The sequence below is a fragment of the Lactuca saligna genome, chromosome 2 (assembly GCF_052625555.1).
Source record: "Lactuca saligna cultivar CGN05327 chromosome 2, ASM5262555v1, whole genome shotgun sequence".
NCBI lineage: Eukaryota > Viridiplantae > Streptophyta > Magnoliopsida > Asterales > Asteraceae > Lactuca > Lactuca saligna.
This window is the reverse complement of record NC_136418.1, coordinates 33,335,392-33,353,929: the sequence shown is the minus strand read 5'-3', so window position 1 is coordinate 33,353,929 and position 18,538 is coordinate 33,335,392. Positions and strand designations below refer to the sequence as shown.

Genomic DNA, 18,538 nt, shown 5'->3' with positions numbered 1-18,538 from the left:
CCCTCCAAAACACTTCTAGGGCTTAGATTCGACTTAGAAACTTGCATGCATGAACCAAGGACCCCAAAATCTTGACAATTGATGTATGAACATGATATTATGGGCCAAGAACCTTCTTGGACCGTAAACCCTCATGCATGAACCATAAACTCCTTTTAAGATGTTAAAAATGCCCTTAAACACCACCACAAGCTTCCAAACGTGTGTAGGACCCTTTACTCTATCATTTGAAGCACGAAATCATACAAGAAGGGACCAAACATGAGTTTACGGTCCAAGAACATGCTTGGACCGTAAACCCTCATTCTTAGACCTTAAACACCTTTTAGGATGCACCAAAACATTCATAAATGGGACAAATTAGAGTTTACGGCCCAAGAACATTCTTAGACCGTAAACTCATCTTCTTAGACCATAAACTCTTCAAATGGGTGTTTAAGTGCCCTTATCACCTTGAATGACTTGTAAGTTGGACTAGAATCACATGTGATTAACATACAAACACCAACACCCATGGATCATGGACAAACATAAGTTTACGGTTGTAAAATCATGTGTTTAAGGTAGGGGTGAGCAAAACCGAACCCGGAAACCGAAAAACCGACGAAACCGAAACCGTAAAACCGAAACCGAAGCATAAACCGACGGTTTGGGTTTGTATTATTTAGAAACCGAAAAATTTGTTTCGGTTTGGGTTTTAGGAATGTGTGAAACCGATAGAAACCGAACCGAACCGAACCGAACTTTATAAAAATATGAATTCTGCGATTTATATATGTATATATATGTTTTCCTTGACTTGTAAGCACAAACAGATGGCTGGTGTGTTGGCTAAGGAGGCGGACGTATAATGCAAAAGACCCGGGTTCGATCCTTTCTCTTGACATGTGGAGCTTTTTTTTGTTTACTACTATCAAATCCCTTTGTTTCTTTTATTTGTTACAGTGAAACTTTATCCCACATCGACAGAGGAACGAAACATTCTTCCTATTCACATCTTATATAAAGCAATACAAACTATCATATCCCCTAAGTAAAAATTTGAATGGGTTTAGGGTTTAAAACCGAAACCGAGTTTGAATAAACCGAAAAACCAGGAAACCGACCCATCGGTTTGGGTTTAGGGTTGGGTTTTAAATATTTGAAAACCGACACCATCGGTTTAGGTTCGGTTTTGGGTCAAAACCGACCCAAACCGATCCATGCTCAGCCCTAGTTTAAGGTAGTAAACTCCCCATGAACACCTTCATAGACCATAAACTCCAATCCCAAGGCCATTTCAAGTCCCGATCACTTCCTAAACCATGGAATCAACCCTAGAACTTTCCCGTGTGCATTGTAAGACTTTGTGGCATCCAAGAACACACCACCCATGAGTTTACGGCCATAAACTCATGGGGAATGAGTCATTAGAACCGTAAACCCTCTTATGAGTTTACTCTTGAGGAGTAAACTCCATATCCGAGCCTTATACGTCCCTAGATGTCACCCAGGTCACTCCAAACACTTGTATTGAAGTGTTTTCACGTCTCAAAGTGTATATTCATATCTAATTAGTGGTTCAAAGTCTAATTAGATACAATTGTGTACCATTTCATATTACATAGGAACCTCACCCATTATCAAGCCCCGAACCGACACATAGCATCCAAACCGACACTTTTCTCGACCGGTGAGTTCATACCCCTGCCCTTTTTCAAACGTTTTTCAAATGTTTTCAAGGGGGAATACAAGAAAAAGTACAAGGAAATCTTGTACTCAAACTTATTATTTTCAGTTCAAATGTCTATAATATGTATGTTTTTAATATCGAAAAATGTGTTAATCAAATAGTTCAAATTACGACGTTAGCTTTCAAACTAATCATAGATTACTTGATAAAGTGTTACAATCTATATTTCATAATCTACGAATAATTCATACTAATCATCAATTAGAAAAAATACGAATACGAATACGAATAGGATTAGGATTAGGAATAGGACTAGGGATACGAATACGAATGCAAATACGAATGTGAATACGAATAGGAATCCGAATAGGATTAGGAGTAGGACTAGGGATACGAATACGAATGTGAATACGAATGTGAATATGAATATGAATATGAATACGAATGGGATTAGGAATAGGAATTGGAATACGAATACAAATGCAAATACAAATACGGATACTAATAGGATTAGGAATAGGACTAGGAGTACAAATACGAATGCGAATACGAATACAAATACGAATAGGAACACAAATATGAATACGAATGCAAATATAAAATATGAATACGAATACGAATACGAACACAAATATGAATACGAATACAAATATAAAATATGAGTATGAATATGATTAAGAATAGGAATACGAATACGAAGACACGCATCTAGGTACATTCAAGCGTAACACAATTAGGATATCAAAATACCTAGCTAATATGACAAGTATGATAGATAATCGAACATTACATTGGGATTCAATAACTAAACTTACTTTTAGGAAAATATAGGATTTTCCTGGGATAACAATTGAACATAACCAGATTCGTGTAATAAAATAGTTAATCAAACTCTATAATTAAGAAAATATGGGATCTTCTTTGATAACAAACTTTTTCGGAAAACCAAAGAGATCTTGTACATTTTCAGAAAACTAACATCTTATGAACTCACCAGCTTTATGCTGATTTTCAAATTGCTTGTATTCTCAGGTCCATATTAGACAGGTACCCGTGATCTTTTGGAGAAGACGGAGCGTACAGAAGACTCGTCTTAACTTTTGTTCATATGGTATATGTATAATACTTGTAACACTTGACTTTTGAACAAATGTAAATTCGAATTTCTAATGTAATGGTTGTTTACTTTGCTAACTATGTACATTGGATTTGATACTCAACGTGGAGTCCGCCCCGAAAAATGTTTCCGCCTTAGGTTTTTGGGGTGTGATAGATTGGTATCAGAGCCCTTGTTTATAGTGAACTAGTATACCAAGCCTTACATGGTATAAGACTATAAACACTAAGGGGCCTAAGTGCTCTGAACTAAAAGTATACCTCAAAATATAAGTATTTTCAATAGTATACAAGTATACCCAACCATCGAAACCCGTAACTACAAGTAGAACAAAACATAAGTAAATGGGTGTTGTACGATGCGATTAAACCTGGGCAGTTATGTAGTTGTGTCTAGGATCAATATAGCCTAGCCAACTATATTCATTCGAGACACGGCCAACATGTGCTTGGGAGTGACTATGGTGTGCGGCAAACCTAAAACTTACCCAATACCCAAACAATGAGTCGACGTTGCAGGAGACATGAAATACTATGGGAGTATTTCTCGAACCAATCCTTTGTATAAATCTTTATCCCAGCGTTGCTCCTCAATCATTTTATCTGTTTTGATAATTCTTTCATGCTTTATCGCTTAATAGAATTATATGCCTGTCGTAAAGAGATATCCCTTGTTTCATATCTCTTGATTCAATTCGGAGGACTTACCATCCTCTCTTTCCTGATCTTATTAGATCAAGATGCCTCCAAGAAAGAGACCCATCTCAAAGACCAACAAAAACCCTCCTCCGCCACCACCTTCTCTTCACATCGATCTGGTAACACTTCAGACAATTTTAATTGCAGCATTTACAACAACCATGTCGCAAACGAACCCCGGTAGTTCAGGAGGTGGTCCCCAGCCTCAAAACCAGGAAGGTAGCTAGGGACACCGAAAAGAGTGTTCTTATAAAGACTTTATGAACGCAAAACCCACATTCTTCGATGGAACAGGAGGTGTCATTACTCTAACTCGGTGGTTAGAGAAGATTGAATCTATCTTCGAGATCTGTGCTTGTTCAGAATCCGACAAGGTGAAATTTGTCGCCTGCACTCTCACCAATAAAGCTCTGACTTGGTGGAACGGCCGATTCAAATCCGTAACTTTACCTGTAGCCAATGTTATGGGTTGGGAAGTTATGAAGGAACTTCTGCACGCAGAGTATTCCCCTCGGGGTGAAATTCAGAAGCTGGAGCATGAACTCTGGAACCTGAAGATGAAAGGTTCTGATATCGCCGCTTACACCTCAAGGTTTGACGACTTGGCACTTCTTTGTCCGGGGATGGTTACCCCGGAAAGCAAAAAGGTAGAGAGGTTCATCTGAGGGTTGACCCAGCCAACCAAAGGGAACGTTTTAGCTGCGAAGCCGGATACATACGACAACGCCAAATGCCTAGCGCAAATCTTGATCGACCATAGTGAGGATGTAGAGGAAGCAGCCACCACTCTTGAACTGACAGAAAGAAGTGGTGAGAAAAGAAAGTTTTGGGAGGCAAGGGAGAAATTTCAGCCTGCACACGAGTTCTCGAAGAAACAACAAATAGTGGCAGTCCACGCTGCTACTACTCCTGCCACTGTTTCTGTCATCGGTTCTTCAGCTCAAGCACCTATCACCGAATATGCCAGTATTCTTCCGTGGTGTAACCAGTGCAGTTACCACCACCGCATCCCCGGTCCCTATCGTGTAAAATTTTGCAAAAATTGTGGCCAAGAGGGTTACCTTGCGTGAAGTTGCAGAACACCAACAAATCAAGCTTCCGGAGCGGGCATCAGTAAGGCCTGTTTTGGTTGCGGTAAAGTCGGACATTATAAGAGAAACTGCCCCAATGCAGCAACAACTGGCAACACTGGAAGAGTCCTAGCTATAGGACAAGGTGTGACAACCGCCTATCCCCCCATTGCTACAGGTATATTCCTCTTCGACAACCCTTCTGCTTGCAATCCTTTTCAATTCTAGTCCTGAAAGATAAACTGTAAGTTATTCATTCGAAAATCATCATAAACATAGCCCTCAACTAATAACTGAAATGTTTACCATCGAGATAGTTAAAGATAAGAAAGAAGGCATGTTACTTTCTGAAACGCGTATGCCAAGGTACATAGAACTTTTCAAAATCCCCATTAGGATTGATCCCGTAACCTACGAACCCCGACTACCCTCAGGATTTAGTAGCATCCACCCGGTATTCCACGCCTCTATCCTTAAGAAGTGCCTACCCGATGAAACCATAGAAATCCCTTTGAAAAGACCGAAATCAACGAAAGTCTAAACCTTATGGTAAGAGCCAATCGAAATCATAGAGCGAGAGATTAAATGTATGAAGCAAGCCATCTTCCGATAAGTGAAAGGTTCCACGAAATGCCATGCGAGAATCCGAATTCACTTGGAAGCGTGATGATCCGATAGAACAAAAGTAATCGTATCCTCTTTCCAATTCCATGAGTCGCATCTAACGTTTGAATTTCGGGACGAAATTCCCTCTAACAGGGGGATAATGTGACAACCCGAAGTTCGTTCAGTCGTCGTAATCCGATACGTCATTAAAAAAAATCGTCGTCTTAAATAGTTTCCGTTCGTTTCTAAATTAATTCAATTATTTTAGGTTTATTATTTTGACTTAATGATTTTCCAAATACGTTAGAAATCCATGGAAACACTGCAATTTATTAATTTGAAAAATAATTGTTTTATTCCGTCAAGTTATAAAAAAAATAATTAAATCGGGTACGACCAAAAGCCTCACTTGACGACAGTATCGGATAGAATTCCACCGTGTCCCAAACTTTCGGCATATATAAAGTTGAGAGAGCCTCATTTGAAGCTTTTTCCACTCACTCTCTACTCTCTCTCTAAAATCCGATTTTGAGCCAAAAAACGCCCAAATCAAGCTTCAAAACATCAAGGTAATTATCCTAGCTTCTACTTTAAGATCTTTGGCCTTCAAATTCGAGATTTTTATGAGGATTAGGACCATTAGCATGATTTTACGGTCCTAGAACATCCCTAGGTCGTGAACTCATGAAAATGGGGTTTTTGTGCCATAAAACCCCTCCAAAACACTTCTAGGGCTTAGATTCGACTTAGAAACTTGCATGCATGAACCAAGGACCCCAAAATCTTGACAATTGATGTATGAACATGATATTACGGGCCAAGATCCTTCTTGGACCGTAAACCCCCATGCATGAACCATAAACTCCTTTTAAGGTGTTAAAAATGCCCTTAAACACCACCACAAGCTTCCAAACGTGTCTAGGACCCTCTACTCCATCATTTGAAGCACCAAATCGTACAAGAAGGGATCAAACATGAATTTATGGTCCAAGAACATGCTTGGACTGTAAACCCTCATTCTTAGACCTTAAACACCTTTTAGGATGTTAGTTTGCCCTAAACACCTTCAATGAACTTCCATGAGTGCTTATAACCTTATAACCCTTCTAGAAATGCACCAAAACATTCATAAATGGGACAAACTAGAGTTTATGGCCCAAGAACATTCTTAGACTGTAAACTCATCTTCTTAGACCATAAAATCTTCAAATGGTTGTTTAAGTGCCCTTATCACCTTGAATGACTTGTAAGTTGAACTAGAATCACATGAGATTAACCTACAAACACCAACACCCATGGATCTTGGACAAACATGAGTTTATGGTTGTAAACTCATGTGTTTGAGGTAGTAAATTCCCCAAGAACACCTTCATAGACCATAAACTCCAATCCCAAGGCCATTTCAAGTCCCGATCACTTCCTAAGCCATGGAATCAACCCTAGAACTTTCCCGTGTGCATTGTAAGACTTTGTGGCATCCAAGAACACACCACCCATGATTTTACGGCCATAAACTCATGCGGAATGAGTCATTAGAACCGTAAACCCTCTTATGAGTTTACTCTTGAGGAGTAAACTCCATATCCGAGCCTTATACGTCCCTAGATGTCACCCGGGTCACTCCAAACACTTTTATTGAAGTGTTTTCACGTCTCAAAGTGTATATTCATATCTAATTAGTGGTTCAAAGTCTAATTAGATACAATTGTGTACCATTTCATATTACATAGGAACCTCGCGCATTATCAAGCCCCAAACCGACACATAGCATCCAAACCGACACGTTTCTCGACCGGTGAGTTCATACCCCTACCCTTTTTCAAAATGTTTTCAAGGGGGGGGGGGGGAGAATACAAGCAAAAGTACAAGGAAAACTTGTACTCAAAATTATTATTTTCAGTTCAAATGTATATAATTTGTATGTTTTTAATATCGAAAATTGTGTTAATCAAATAGTTCGAATTACGAAGTTAGCTTTCAAACTAATCATAGATTACTTGATAAAGTGTTACAATCTATATTTCATAATCTACAAATAATTCATACTAATCATCAATTAGAACAAATACGAATACGAATACGAATAGGGTTAGGAATAGGACTAGGGATACGAATACGAATGCGAATACAAATACGAATCCGAATAGGAATAGGAATAGGACTAGGGATACGAATACGAATGCGAATACGAATATGAATACGAATGGGATTAGGAATAGGACTAGGAATATGAATACGAATGTGAATACGAATGCGAATACGAATACGAATACGAATACTAATAGGATTAGGAATAGGACTAGGAATACGAATACGAATGTGAATACGTATTCAAATACGAATAGGAACACAAATATGAATACGAATACAAATATAAAATACGAGTATGAATATGATTAAGAATAGGAATACGAATACGATGGCACACATCTAGGTGCATTCAAGCGTAACACAATTATGATATCAGAATACCTAGCTAATATGACAAGTATGATAGATAATCAAATATTACATTGGGATTCAATAACTAAACTTAATTTTAGGAAAATATAGGATTTTCCTGGGATAACAATTGAACATAACCAAATTCGTGTAATAAAACAGTTAATCAAACTCTACAATTAAGAAAATATGGGATTTTCTTGGATAACAAACTTTTTCAGAAAACCAAAGAGATCTTGTACATTTTATGAAAACTAACATCTTATGAACTCACCAGCTTTATGCTGATTTTCAAACTGCTTGTATTCTCAGGTCCATATTAGACAGGTACCCGCGATCTTTTGGAGAAGACGAAGCGTACATAAGACTCGTCTTAACTTTTTTTCATATGATATATGTATAATACTTGTAACACTTGACTTTTGAACAAATGTAAATTCGAAGATGTAAGGTAATGGTTGTTTACTTTGCTTACTATGTACATTGGATTTGATACTCAATGTGGAGTCCGCCCCGGAAATGTTTCCGCCTTAGGTTTTCGGGGTGTGACACTTACCGCCTAGAACCTGCGGAAATGCAGGAACTATCTAGCCAACTGAAGGAACTAATAATCAAAGGATTCATCCGACCGAGCTTCTTACCTCGGGGAGCGCCAGTCATTTTTGTGAAAAAGAAGGACTGATCGTTCCGTATGTGCATAGATTATCGAGAACTGAACAAACTCACTATCAAGAAACGTTACCCCTTACCTCGAATCAATGACTTATTTGATCCACTGGAAGGATTGATCTACTTTTCGAAATTTGATCTAAGGTCGGTGTACCATCAACTACGAATCCAAGAGGAAGACATCCCTAAGACAACATTCAAAACTTGCTATGGTCACTACGAGTTTAAAGTGATGCCCTTCGGTCTAACAAATGCACCTGCAGTGTTCATGGACCTAATGAATCATGTGTGCCGGCCTTATCTGGATAAATTCATGATAATACTCATCGATGACATACTATTTTATTCACAAAGCGAGGAGGAACATCGTCAGCATCTAGGACGTGTCTTGGAGACGTTAAGGGCAGAAAAGCTCTACGCCAAATTCTCTAAATGCAAATTTTGGATCCAGAAAGTAGATTTACTGGGGCATGTAGTAGTCGAGGAAGGGATACACGTGGATCCTTCCAAGGTCAAGGTAATTGAAAACTGGGCAACACCAAGAACACCGATGGAGATACACTAATTTTTGGGCGTTGCTGACTACTATCGAAGATTCATACAACGCTTTTCTAGGATTGCAAAGCCGCTCACAACCTTAACACAGAAAGGAGTAACTTTCAGCTGGGGAAATAAACAAGAAGCTTCATTCCAAACGCTTAAACAAGCCTTGTGCAGTGCTCCAATCTTGTCTCCCATGGAAGGGACCTAAGACTTTGTAGTCTATTATGATGCATCCAAGCAAGGCTTAGGATGTGTGCTCATGCAACGAGGAAAGGTCATCGCCTATGCCTCAAGACAACTCAAGACTCATTAGGACAATTACACCACGCACGAGCTCGAATGAGGGACAGTGATGTTTGCCCTAATGATCTGGAGACACTGCTTGTACGACATCAAATACACCATCTTCATAGATCATAAGATTCTTCATCACATCCTCAATCAAAAGGAGCTTAACATGAGACAATGATGATGGGTTGAATTGCTAAATGACCACGAGTGCGAAATTCGATATTACCCGGGCAAAGCCAACGTAGTAGCAGACACCCAAAGTCGGAACGAATACTCAGGCGGCCGAGTAAAATCGTTTACTATGACCATCCATTCACAACTGTCCACTCAGATCAAGGAGGCGCAAAAAGAGGCCTTAAAACCTGAGAACGTTGCAGGGGAGGCCTTGTGGGGAATGGATAAAAACCTTGAAGTTAAGGATGACGGAGCTTATTATCCCATGAATCAAATCTAGATGTTGAAGTTCAACGGGTACAGAGACGTTGTCAGGATCGAGGCCCACAAGACTAGATACTTCGTTCATCCTAGTGTAGACAAGATGTATCTGGACCTCAAGAAACTTTATTGGTGGCTAAACATAAAAGCAGAGATCGCTACCTATGTGGGCAAGTGCTTGACTTGCACCAAGGTCAAGGTAGAATATCAAAAGCCCTCGGGTTTGATTCAGCAACCGGACAAACCTGAGTGGAAGTGGGAGCAGATAACCATGGACTTCATAACCAAGTTTCCCAAGACAGCGAGTGGACTTGACACCATCTTGGTGATCATTGATGGGTTAACCAAATCTGCACACTTCCTACCAATAAAGGAGACTGACAAGATGGAGAAGTTAACCAGGACGTACATTAAAGAAATTATGCGACTACATGGGGTGCCAATATCAATCATCTCCAATAGAGATAGTAGGTTCACCTCACAGTTCTGGCAGTCGCTACAAAAGTCCTTGGGAACCAAACTCGACATGAGTACAACTTATCACCCTTAGACTAACGGAAAAAATGAAAGGACCATCCATACACTAGAAGACATGTTGAGAGTATGTGTGAAAGTCTTTCATAAGGACTGGGATACCCACTTACCACTTATTGAGTTCTCATATAATAACAACTATCACACTAGCATCAAGGTCACGCCATTCTAAGCCCTCTATGGACGCAATTACAAATCACCACTGTGCTAGGCTGAGGTGGGCAACATGTAGCTAGCAAGAGGGCAAATACCTAGCAGCACACTCACTAGCCCGGAGATCATACGAGAAACTACGAAGAATATCGTTCAGATCTGCAAACGATTAAAGGCATCTCGGGTCGGAAAAAGAGCTACACTGATAAACAACAAAAACCCTTGGAGTTACAAGTCGGTGACCGCGTGGTGCTAAAGGTATCACCCTAGAAAGGAATGATACGGTTTGGCAAATGCGGAAAGCTAAACCCAAGGTATATTGGGCCATTTGAAATCCTTGCTAGGATTGGCCCAGTGGCCTACAAGCTTCGACTGCCACATGAACTCAACAATGTACATTCCCTCTTCCACGTTTCTAACCTAAAGAAGTGTATTCCCGATGAGACTCTTGTGGTCCCACTCGATGATATAGAGGTAAACGAGAGTATACACTTCATCAAGGAACATGTGGACTACGTGGAATGGGAAGTAAAATGGACGAAACAAATTCGTATACCAATAGTGAAGGTCCGCTGGAACGCCAAGCAAGGACCCTAATTGACTTGGGAGCAGGAGGATCAAATGAAGCAGAAGTACCCACAACTCTTCCTATGAGATGCAAGAACACGTTCAAGATGTGAATTTCAGGATGAAATACCCTCTAACAGTGGGATGATGTGACAACCAGTAAATTTGGATCGAGTAAAGTCAAAAATATATCCATATATAAGTGACTCCACAATGTGTCTTTGTGTAGTAAAACTTTGAAAGCTAAAAGGGCATTAATTGTATAAGTGGATTTATATGCTTGGAAAAATCATACATGTATGGAGCCTTTGAAAAGTCAACAAGTTGGAAAACAATCATAAATTACAATTACCTTTAGGGTTTTCAAAACACAAAAACCGAAATCACCCTTTTAAAATGATACTAAAACCGAAAACATATGTGGGGAATAGCTTGGAACCAAAAACATGCTAGAAAAAAACACCCCTAGGCCGAAATTCCCCATAGTCCGAAATCACATGTGATTTCGGTCATGCTAGAGAGTTTTTCAAAGAGTTTTCGGTGGGATTAAAGAGAAAAGCATATGTGTTGACCTTGTGATAGGATGATTCAGCTTTACCCCATTTTACCCAGCACATATCCATGCAACCAATGCCATTACCCTCCAAAGTAACCATGAACACATCCTATCCATTCCTCCCATTTAACTTCGGCCAAAAGGATCTCTTTCATCCATCATCATCTTCTTTCATCTACAATCATCTACTTCTCTCAAAGCAAGGGCAAGATCCTTCAAGAGTTAATTCCTTCAAGTGGTCCTTAGAGCTTTGGTAATCATTTTCGTGATAATATAATGTTTTATACATTTTCATGTTGATTTCATCCTATTTACACACATTATTATGTGTTAACATCCTTAGGGTAACATAATCTTCAAAGAGTTCATCAAACACATTCAAGTGTTTTAAGCTTGGAATCTTCACGTAATCTCTTTAAACAACCCACAAGTCCCAAGTCCACTCAAGGTGAGTTCATACCCCATTTTTATGAGATTTTTTTTGGGAGGGGGAGGGAGGGGGATACAAGTCAAAAATTAGTTTACTGTATAATACTTGCATGTTCTATTGTTATGCTTAAGTATAAGCCATTATTTGTACAGAGTGTGATTATTACTAGCTTTTATACAATTATTTGTGCTTTATTAATTTTGATAAGCATAGTTAACAAAAACAAAACATATTCCATGTATAAAGATCATAAGGAAAAAGTATCATTTGTAAAGCTACAAGGTTTTGAAAGTTTTTTACTAAAAGATAACTTTTCTAGCAAAATGGTTACTTTATAGTTATGTACTATTTTGGTGGGTTAAAACCCAAAAATATAATGTTTAATCACATATTTTGACACTAGAGCAGATAAAAACTTATATTTATATAAAATATTATATAAATAGTCTCAACAAACAAACAAGATAAACTATAATTGGTATAGTTTGGGAGTCAAAAAACCACACTATCATTTTAGAAATCAATTAATTATTTAAAGGCAAAATTATTTCAATTAAAAAGGAGTTTTCAGCACATGTAAATCAGCTGATACTGGTTGTGAGACATTAAGCTTCACCGTACCTACCAGAGTACACGTTACGTCCTGAATCATAACCAGAGTCTCTTATAGGGAGAGTGTGATACTTGTGTATAGATCTATACGTGATTGACAACCTCATACCTAAACTGTTAGCGATAGTTAGACCAGTAGGTCTGGGTGATAAATGTCGTAACAGTTCCGACGCCCGAAGCATGTCGTTCAGGCCACTAGTCGTATTAGCATGGTTATAATAACTCACATAGGGTATCAACAACACATTTGATTTACGGGGTAACATACATTTCAAGTAGTTTTATATAAATATAAAACTTCATTACATCATTTTACAATACAATATTACTTACATTTCTAGTCTTGGTACTTAAGACTTACAACTCATTTTTAAGAAAATATTGGATTTTTTGGAAGTATACACTATCATTTTCACGAAACATTACAAATCCTTTTTCATACAAAATGCTTATGAGCTCACCAACTTAATTGTTGACATTTTTCAAAATCACTTGTATTCTTAGAAAATCAGTAAACAGGTAACCATGAGAATTTTGGAGGATGGGACGTCGTCACATCATTTCATTCATTTTTGTCACATGCATCTGATGTCGTGTATACAATATTTGAATATAATGTAAAATTATTAAATATTTAATGTAATGGTTGTGATGCTTTGTTTCATTTATATTCAATTGTTATGATAGTGTACAATGACGTCCTCTGCCCCCAGACGTTTTTGTCATTCTGGTTCGAGGGTGTGACAGATTATATGAAAACTATTTAGTAATGATAAACACTAATACTTCATGTTAGTTTCTACTTTTCATGGATTTTGTGTAGTTGTTTTAGCTTGTGTTTGATATATCAAAACCTAGCATGTTGATAGTTTCAATCTTTGTTCCTTAGATTCCAAGTTTTGTGTGGTTGAATGATCACTTTAATTGCATGAATTTGTTTAGCTAGTTGTTTATGAACATTAAATTGTTAGAGGTAGTGATGTACTAAATCCTAAAATATGTAATAAAGATAGTAACTTTAACTATGCTAGAGAACATAGCCCAATAGTGTTAATAATCGATTTAGTGTCCAGTTGTGTGAGACCATTGCATAGTAGTTCATAAATTGGTAAAAACGTTAGGAGATCAGATCAAGACTTCTAGTAATTTATATATTGGTAACCAACTGAATTAATCCATGTCTTGAAACTAACTATAGGAAAAAGGGAGATTCAAATCTAAATGAAAGTGTCTTTACTTTCTTGATTACAATCATCTTTTATTAGTTGTTTGGGTTAGTTTTTAGTGATTTAAGTAATTAAGTTAATCTGAACTTGCAAAATCAGATAAAACCCCCCACTTTTAGTTATTTATCTTAGATTAATTTTTAGTAATTATTTTATTAGTTAGATATCGTTCCCTGTGATCGACGCCATACTTACTTTTATATTCTATAAATTTGACTAGGTACACTTCTTACAAGTGTATTAGTAGATAAGTTTTGATAGGTTAATCTGCACATCACTGTACTTCTCTGGTTCTTTACTTCATGTGAGTTTCTCACTATGCAATGCATCACATTTTGTATATCCTTTGCATGGTAGGATAACGGTACTGTTAGGGTACGAGTATGTTAGTTGACTATGAGGACTCATTGTTAGGCTTGAACAGTATAGGACACTTGGTGTCAAGACATGCTATACTAATAGAGTCTTATCCAGGGTTTATATAATACTGCTAGGTGTCATGATTGATTAGTTAATGATAATATTGATTGTTTGAATGTTTACCCTAATGGATTGTACGCAATCAAGTTGGATAGCCTGAGAACAATTGGTCTAATGGCCGACTGCATGGTTCTTGTTTGATTTATTTCTTTTGGGTGGATCATCTGTTCCAATGTCTATTTGATTTCGACTATATATGGCTTTGGGATTGTATGGAAGACCAAGATTTGGCCCCTTGATAATAATACGAAAGACCAGGATACGACTCCTCGCAATAGAGTCTGGGGCGGTGTCCGTAGGTATGGTTGGGCAGGGTTTGTTATGTATGGTTGGGTGGGGCATGTTATGTATGTTTGAGTGGGTCTATTGTGTATGTTTGTGGTCGAGACCTGTTATGTGAGTTCGCTGGCCCCGTTATGTATGTTATATATATATATATATATATATATATATATATATATATGTGTGTGTGTGTGTGTGTGTGTGTGTGTGTGTGTGTGTGTGTGTATAGATAGGAGTTTTGGCTGCTCGAAGCTAGAGTCGAGAATTGTGTGTGGATGCATTGTATGTATGGTGGAATATGTGACGTACTGGGGAAATCACTAAATTTTATGCTTACAGTTGTGTATTTAACATTTTGCAAATAGTTCGTGGAAAAGAGCTCGATGACACTGTATACATGCATCAAAGCTATTCGCTTCTACAATTTTATAAATTTAATTATGATAATATATGATTTTCAATAAAACAATTTGTTACTCAATGGTTTTGAAACAAATGTTTTAATTGGTTATCCTAATTTATAAATGAAAAATCTTTTTGTATTTTTTAGTTTGTAATTTTCAGGATGTTACATTTATTTTTAGCAAAAACTTACTATCATAAATATTAATTAATCACTCATCAATTTTAAATGTTTCTTTTTAATTAATAAATATATTTTTAATTTTGTGAAATATTCTATATAGATTTTTATTTGTTTTTCTTTTGTTTTTTAACATATATAATATTTTTAAAGTAAATAAAATTAAATAAGTTAAATATGTAACAATAGATATGTAGGGTCTTTAAAAAAAGAAAAAAAGAAAATAATATTACGTAGCAAATAAGAAAAAAAAAATTATAATGAAAGTTTTAAAATTATTATATTTTTCTTATAGTTTTTAATCAAAAATTTATATACTTTATGATTTTAAAATGTTATAAAAAAGTGTTAAATTATTATACAAAATCAATGAAACATTTTATAAAAGAAAGTTAAAAAGGGTTCTGTGAAAATTAAAACAGAGATGTATGAAAATGTAAAAAGAAAATTAAAAATTTGTAGAATTATATTAGAAAAACTTATAAACAAAGTTTATAACACAGTATTAGAAAAACTTAAATAAATATTTTAAAATGGTTGTATTAAATTATAAAAGATCTTAAAAAATTATATAAAAAAAATAGTTGCGAACACAACGGGATAATTACTAACAAATCATTATTCAGAAGGGAAACTTAGTTTGAATTTTATTGGGTTTTGTTTTCATTCCTATAATACGATTTCAGAGTTCTTGATCATAATAACATATCTCTTTCAATAATCAAAATCTCCCGTCGAATTCAAAATCCATCCCTCTTTCATCGAAATCGATATCGTCGACAAAGCAATAATCACAGGTAAAATCTTTCGCTCATCAATCAATAGTTCTATATCTCGATCTGATGATTTAGCGTTTCGGTTTCCCCGTTTTGCTGTTTCTAGGGTTTATCATCTTCCATGTTAAATTTGAGTCATAATCTCGCTTAATCAATTCGCAATGAATAAAAGTGGAACTGTTCTTTGTTGGTTGCGCTTTTTCTCATTTGGTTTATTATGTTAATAGATGCAATGTAAAACCCTAGGTTTTTCGACGTGCAAACTGTTCACAATCAAATTCGATAATCATTCTCACTTTCCTAGTTTAATTGACTAATACATTCAGTCGATCAATAACTGAGAGTCTGAATTGATTCAATTACTTCTTTCTGTTTATCTTGAAATCGATTTTTTCATATATAGGAAATCATAGATTTATCTTCATCGCTTTGTGGTAGTATCGTATGCATGCCATAATATTGACGAATAATGACCACAGTGAAGCTGATTGAAACTTTCAAACTGATTATAAGTTTTGTCTTCTTGGGTAAGAAATTCTTGATTTTATCATCTTATGCTGAATTTTTGTCTTTTTAGAGTAATCATAAACTCCATATTTGCAAGGTATTATGGAGATCTTCAAGAAACATATTAGTTTAGATTGTATAGTTATATGATATGCTTTAAGCTACTTTAAGATCATATATTTTATATTTTTTAAACCCTGAATGCATATATCATGTAGAAATATTGACTTTTTTTTTTTGGTTTAATTTTTTTCGCAATTAAACTGACCTAATTTCCAATTATTTTTTAACAGAAAATAATGGAGAAACCTACAGCAACACTTGTATATTCCCTACTTAAAGATGGCGAAAAACGACCCCTTGAAGACATAATTACCGATTTCTCCCTAAAAATCCCTAAATCATTTCACAAAGAAATCTGTTCAGCACTTGTCATTCTTCTAGAAGACACCACAAAATTCCTAAAATACCCCGAACGTTTTGTTGCATTCGCTTTACTTCACCACTCATATTCCACCCCAAATTCAACCAATAACCCCTACCTTTCTTTCCTCCTAAACCATGCAAATGACCAAAATACCCTTCCGTCAGAACGCGCATTCCTCCTCCACCTCCTCTCCTCCCTCGAGCCCATAAAACTCCCTCCGGCGGATTTCATCGACAAATTCGACCCCTCCACCCACTCCTTCCCCGACCCACCCCTGCCCGAAAAGTCAAACCCCCGCCCGTTGACTTCCCTCTTCAAAAACACCCCGATAAAAAACGCGATTCCCCATCCCGACACCTCGGTCAACTCGGAGTTTGACTTCCGTTACCGCGATGAGGTGGTGACCGGACTCCTACAAACGTTATCGTTAGACAGTCTGTATCCGCGGTGGGCCCATCAGGGCCCACCGCGCCTCCCGGTACTATCCAATGAGCTCGTCTGGGTCAACCCAGTTGACCCAGACGCAGACGCGACCCACGAACCGCTTTGGGACACCGCGATGTGTGCGGATACAGTCCGCGGTGCAGCGGTTGGTGACCAAATTTCAAAAAAAGGTCTGTGTGCTCCGTCAGAAGAAGAAGAAGTTTTGGTGGAGTTAACCGCGGGCCCACCACGATTGTGTTATTCCGGTTTAACCCCTCGGAAGCTTCGGGGACTTGTGGAGAGTAATCCTTTGTTGGCGGTTGAGGTTTTGATAAAACTAATCGAGGGTCCGAAAATATCGGAGTATTTGACGGCTTTATTGAATATGGATATGAGTGTGCGGTCAATGGAGGTGGTGACCCGGTTGACTTTGGCGGTTGAACTGCCGACTGAGTTTGTACACATGTACATAAGTAAGTGTATGTCGAGTTGTGGGGATATTAAGGATAAGAACGTGCAGAATCAGATGGTGAGATTGATGTGTGTGTTGTTGATGAGTTTGATTCGGAACAAGATTATTGATGATGAGGATTTGTTGATTGAGGTTCGGGGGTTTTGTAAAGAGTTTTCGAGGGTTAAGGAGGCTGCGGGGTTGTTTAGGGTACTTAAGGCTTTGTAATGAATGATTCATGTTTTTTTTTGGGTTTTGGATAAAGTTTTCTGGTTGGTTGTGGATATTAGGAGAAATGGATGATTTGGGAATATGATTTAGAAATTTGAAGTTGGTATTTTAGTAGAAATCAGAGTTGTTTTTTTGGTAAAATTAGGAATGTATTGGTTCGTATGTGAAATTACTGTTTAACCCGTCAAATGTCAATATATATATATATATATATATATATATATATATATATATATATATATATATATATATATATATATATATATAAAAGATCCATGTATTACATGGGTTCATTTTAAAAAAAATTAAATATGTCAATTCTAAACATTTGAATTTTAAAAAAGTTTGAAGTTATAAGAAAAATGAAAAAAAAAAATATCGAGTTATTAAAATTAATTTTTTTTCTCTTTTAAATTTGAACAAACAATTTAGTTAAATAAACAAAGGAAATTAATGAAGTTTTAATTTAAAAATGTTGAAATTAGAAGGAAAATCAATAATTAAAATTGATATGCATTTTCTATTTAGAATATTCACGTATTTTTCAAAAAAAAAAGATTTTTTTTAGTTAATTTAAGTTTCGAAAATAATATTTAAAAAAAGAATTTTTAGATTTTTCCATTTATTTTGCATTTTAAAATTATTTTTTAGAATATGTCAGTGTAATATTCTATTTAGAATATTTCACGTATTTTCAAAAAAACAAAACGGAATTTTTTTTATTTTTTTTATTTTTTTATATTTTTTTATATTTTTT

The 18,538-nt window shown here is 36.5% G+C and overlaps 1 protein-coding gene across 2 annotated transcripts; it reads left to right on the top strand.

Moving 5' to 3' along the window:
* Nucleotides 1-15,610: 15,610 nt before the first annotated feature.
* Nucleotides 15,611-17,920, top strand: LOC145028831 (uncharacterized). Of its 2 annotated transcripts, none has more exons than XM_078977556.1 (2): nucleotides 15,611-15,763; nucleotides 16,543-17,920. In XM_078977556.1, exon 2 carries the CDS (start codon nucleotides 16,549-16,551, stop codon nucleotides 17,776-17,778), a length of 1,230 nt encoding a protein of 409 aa, XP_078833682.1. In that variant the 5' UTR covers nucleotides 15,611-15,763; nucleotides 16,543-16,548; the 3' UTR covers nucleotides 17,779-17,920. The 2 variants fall into 2 exon arrangements, with proteins under 2 accessions (XP_078833682.1, XP_078833683.1); XM_078977557.1 differs by lacking the exon at nucleotides 15,611-15,763 and adding an exon at nucleotides 16,215-16,269.
* The last annotated feature ends 618 nt before the right edge of the window (nucleotides 17,921-18,538 follow it).

Excerpts from the sequence above, each read along its gene's own strand:
- LOC145028831 (XM_078977556.1), top strand. The coding sequence starts at position 16,549 with ATGGAGAAACCTACAGCAACACTTGTATATTCCCTACTTAAAGATGGC.